The following is a 4,235-nucleotide window of genomic DNA, read 5'->3' on the forward strand; positions in this document are numbered from 1 at the left end:
AATGTAAAGGGTAAATTTAAGAAGCCGTTTTCCTTATGTATATATAGTGAAGCAAAAAAATGTCTTTTGAACACATCCACCTCATTCCTTTAAAAAAACGTAAACCCCACCAACAGCGCATAGAAATAGATTATTTATAAACGTTTGGGAAATGATATAACATGTTTTTTTTCTTTTTTATTTTCATTTGTTATTGCTTATTAAGGAATTTCTGGATTGGAAATTTTTGGACTAAGGATAACCCTTTCCCACATTGAGAAATCCCTGAATCCGCGCCGGAATAAATAAATAAATAAACATGTCCAACCATCTTCCAAACTTAAATTTATAAATATGTCCCCATTTCTGTTCCTTGTGTATGAGGGACTGAGTAAAGGTCCCCAATTCTGTAAGCTTATGAGAAGTTGGGTCCCCTACCTTTACACAGAGGTCCCCATATTGGCACTTCCGGGTCCCCATTTTCTAAATTTATGAATATATCATTCTAGCTCAAAGACTCAGTTTATTTACTTATTCCAGGATACTTACGGGGTAAAATAAGTTAAACAATACCAATTCTGCCACGAAATCGCTTAGTCCCCATTTTAAGATTTTTTGGCAGGGTCCCCAGATCGAAGTCCAAACACGTATGTGTGGGTGTGTGTGTGTGAGAGAAAGAGAGAGGATGTATATGTATATGTATGACGGAGTGTGTGGGTGAGAGAGAGAGGGAGAGAGACTCACATTCATTTTTCTCCTCATTTTTTTTCCATAACTTCTACCGTCATTGACTCGTTTCTGAAATGTTTTTTAAAGTAATGTTTACTGTATTTGAGTAGTTAAGTCAGTAGCTGAGAGAGAGAGAGAGAGATTTGCTTACTGTTCCTCCTCAAAGGTGCTATCGTTCAGTAGTTGCACCAAACTATCCGAACTATAAAATAATAATAACATTTTCTCAATACCGTCAGACTACATATAATTTCTATAAGATTATTACACTTGACGTTAAAAAAAGAAAACCTACTCTTCTACGCTTATGATCTCCATCACAAGACGGCTGAAAATAAATCATTACAATAATCAGTAAATGAAAGATAAAGTAAATCCATATGTATATATATTTAATAAAGAAATAAACGTTTAAGAAAATTATGTATTAGCTTAAAGGAATCCAAATAATTTTTTTTTTAAGAAAAGTATAAAATACGAACGGCGGACGTCGTGGTGCGTTCGGCGGTCTAAAAGGGAAAAAAAAGATATCTATTTGTATGATCTAACTATTTATCTATCTGACTATATTTTAATAATACTTTTGTGATCCTTTTTTCTGCGTAATTTTATTTTTTTCCAAAAAAAAGGGATTAGAAATACTCTTGTAATATACTAACCCATTTCTGTTGGACTTTTTCCCCACCGGACTAATAAAAAATATTTAAAACAAAATTAATTTTTGTTTCCCCTTTTTTTTCTCGTTAAGTACGTAAAAAATAAATAGAAATGAGGAAATTATTAAAGTAAGGATTAAATTAATACACTCACGAAACATCAGGCGTACTGAAATAAAATTTACAGACTAAATGTAAAAAAAATTAATAAATTATAAAAATTAATAAAGTGCGAGTACAAAAAAAACACTAAATTTCTTCACACGTAATTATATAATCTCAATACCTGAAAAACGTTTTCCTCTTATGTAAACGTAAGGCCATTCTAAAAAAAAATATTCACATCTCAAGTAAATGATTCATACTGATTTAATTTAAAATTAAAATAAAAAATAAGCAGAAAAACGGTAACAAAAAAAAAAAAAACAAAACAAAACAAAAAAAAAATAATAACTCACGGACACTCCATAGTTTTTATATCTTCCATGATATAATTCAGGAGTTTTAAAATCTCCTCTCTTTTCTCACAAGTGCAACTTAAAAAAAAGAAATAATAAAGTAGTTTTCTTTAAAAAAAAAAAATCGCGCAAGTTTAAATTAAAATACACTTACTTGTATGATGCCATCCTGATTAGAACCAGAGTGAAGTTCTGAGGTGTTTCCCTCAGTTTTTATAAGAAAAACCATGTGATTCTTTTCATTGTTTGGGTAGATATTTTAAAAATAACTTTTCATACAATTACTATAGCAAGAGGGTGTAACGAATTTTGAAACCATCACCTTCTAATGAGATCACTGTAACCTGACATATTTTTCACAGTCATACGGGTCGGTACGATGATATTTCCAGATTATCTCATTAATGATGTCAAACTTAATCAGTTAAACGAATTTCATCATGTCATTTGACGACAGTATCAAATTTTTCCATTCATTTCAACCCATTTCTATTTCACTCGCTTATCTGATACAAACGAACTTAAATTATTCATATTTTCTTTCCTTTTTTCCTTTAAAATAATTTTACTGGTGATCTTAATGTAAAGGAAATTGTCATGTTAGACTACACCAACGAAAGTCTTCAATGTCCAGGTATATGTACATTCTTTATTTCTCATCTCCCTTTTTCGGAAAATATTACTAAAATCAAGTAAAACTAATGCATTCCTTAAATACCCCCCCTTTCAAAAATAGAGCCTGATTGTAATCGTAACTACTCAGTCATTTCCGTGAACGATAAATAACTATTTCTCTTCCGGAAAATGGCCGAGTAGTTACGAATGAGTCTAGCTGATGTAATCATATACACTTGCCGTGGGAAAACTCCGCCCACTGTCAGTTCAAGCCAATCAAAACCACAAGATTTTACCTAAGGTTGCAAAATTTTTTATCTTTGATCTGATTTTTCCCAGGAAAAGACACAATGCCTTGCGACTTTGTATCAGATGAACCTATCTGTCCTGCTATGTTACATATATTCAATATTTCACTTATTCATTAAATTTATTACATTCCCAGTTTAAGGTGAAAGGCAGTTGGGATAAAACTTTCACGTTTTATGATTTGTAGATATTTTAATTTCTCATTTTTCAGAACTCACAACAGCCACAATGACAACACAAAACGATCATTTGTTCCGACACTTTGGTTTCTAATTGATTTATCCGGATATATAAAGCGTCCGGATACCTTAATCACCAGTCAACAAAACCTTCTAACATTTACAAAATCCGTCCCGATCAAAAATCGTCCAGATACTGAAGCATCCGGATATCTGGGGTCCGGATATCTAAAGTCCACTGTATATGATAAAAAAAAACTACTGATATCTCGAACACGGTAATCTCGAATACCCCGCTTATGTCGAAGTATATTGAAAGTCCCAAAACCGAATTTTACCTGGCTTATCTCGAAGTGCAGTGAATTTTCCGGTCTACTAAACACACCTGTTGTCGTAACTTCACACAGTCTCGCCAGTGGCAATTAATTGACACCTACAAAACCCTGTCGTATCTTAATTTATCCCAAGCTTATAAGGGTTATCTATGACACATGATAGCTTGGGTGGTTGGTGTCGCTGATGTTGAAAAAGGAAGAGAGAGTAAAGCGGCCATTGCAACAAAGTATGAGACCCCCCCCCCCAACATCCTATCAACGTGGATAAAGAATGCCGAGAAGATCAAAGTTGCCTACAAACAGAGCGCATTCGGGCCACAGAGGAAGAAGATGAGAACGGCGATATACAAAGATACAGACCAAGCAGTTCTACAAAGGTTCAAGACAGCCAGAGACCAGAACGTTCCAGTGTCCGGGCCCCTTCTCATCGCTAAAGCACAGGAGTTCGCTTCTCAGCTTGGCGATGAGTTTTCAAGTGTACCACTGGTTGGCTCGAGCGCTTCAAAGAGCGCTATAACATAACTTTTAAGCGTGTGTGCGGCGAATCAAAAGCTGTAAATGAGGGCACTGATCAAATGACGGAGTGGTCTTCTACTCTTCAGACCCTCTTAGGCGAATAGTCACAGTGACATCTTCAATGCCGATGAAACTGGACTGTTTTTTCGTCTACTCCCCGACAAAACTCTCGAGTTTAAAGGGGTAGATTGCCATGGTGGCAAGAACAGCAAAGAGCGTTTAACTGTCATGGTTTGCGCTAATATGGCGGGCCCATATTTGTACATTATCACACACCGATGACGTTTTACGTCACACACCGATTTACATGAAGTAACTTGGTCCGAATTGATCATGTGTAAAGAGAATTTGGGTCAGACGGCATGTACAAAGGTGCGTAAAATGGAGTTTAAAAGGAAATATCGTGAACATTATGTGAAATTGAGATGGGTTCAATTAATTATACAGGTATGCTAATTT

General features: G+C 34.7%; 1 protein-coding gene across 1 annotated transcript; it reads right to left on the bottom strand.

Moving 5' to 3' along the window:
* Positions 1–722: 722 nt before the first annotated feature.
* LOC134234933 (uncharacterized) lies at positions 723–2,334 on the bottom strand. Its single transcript, XM_062716975.1, has 9 exons — positions 1,977–2,334; positions 1,823–1,900; positions 1,651–1,689; positions 1,519–1,533; positions 1,368–1,397; positions 1,191–1,217; positions 1,004–1,036; positions 860–910; positions 723–777 (listed from the first exon to the last, which is right to left on the bottom strand). The coding sequence occupies exons 1-9, from the start codon at positions 1,988–1,990 to the stop codon at positions 738–740; spliced, it is 327 nt and encodes a 108-aa protein (XP_062572959.1). The 5' UTR covers positions 1,991–2,334; the 3' UTR covers positions 723–737.
* Between the last annotated feature and the right edge of the window lie 1,901 nt (positions 2,335–4,235).

The sequence above is a fragment of the Saccostrea cucullata genome, unplaced genomic scaffold, assembly GCF_032062105.1.
Source record: "Saccostrea cucullata isolate Sc308-1 unplaced genomic scaffold, CSIRO_AGI_Scuc_v1 ctg3392, whole genome shotgun sequence".
NCBI classification, from domain to species: domain Eukaryota; kingdom Metazoa; phylum Mollusca; class Bivalvia; order Ostreida; family Ostreidae; genus Saccostrea; species Saccostrea cuccullata.

Bases quoted from the DNA above. Each gene is read 5' to 3' on its own strand.
- LOC134234933 (XM_062716975.1), bottom strand. The intron at 1,037-1,190 runs GTTCGTATTTTA...ATTTATTTTCAG, and splicing joins AACGCACCACGACGTCCGCC to CCGTCTTGTGATGGAGATCA. The intron at 911-1,003 runs GTAGGTTTTCTT...ATTATTTTATAG, and splicing joins GAGATCATAAGCGTAGAAGA to TTCGGATAGTTTGGTGCAAC.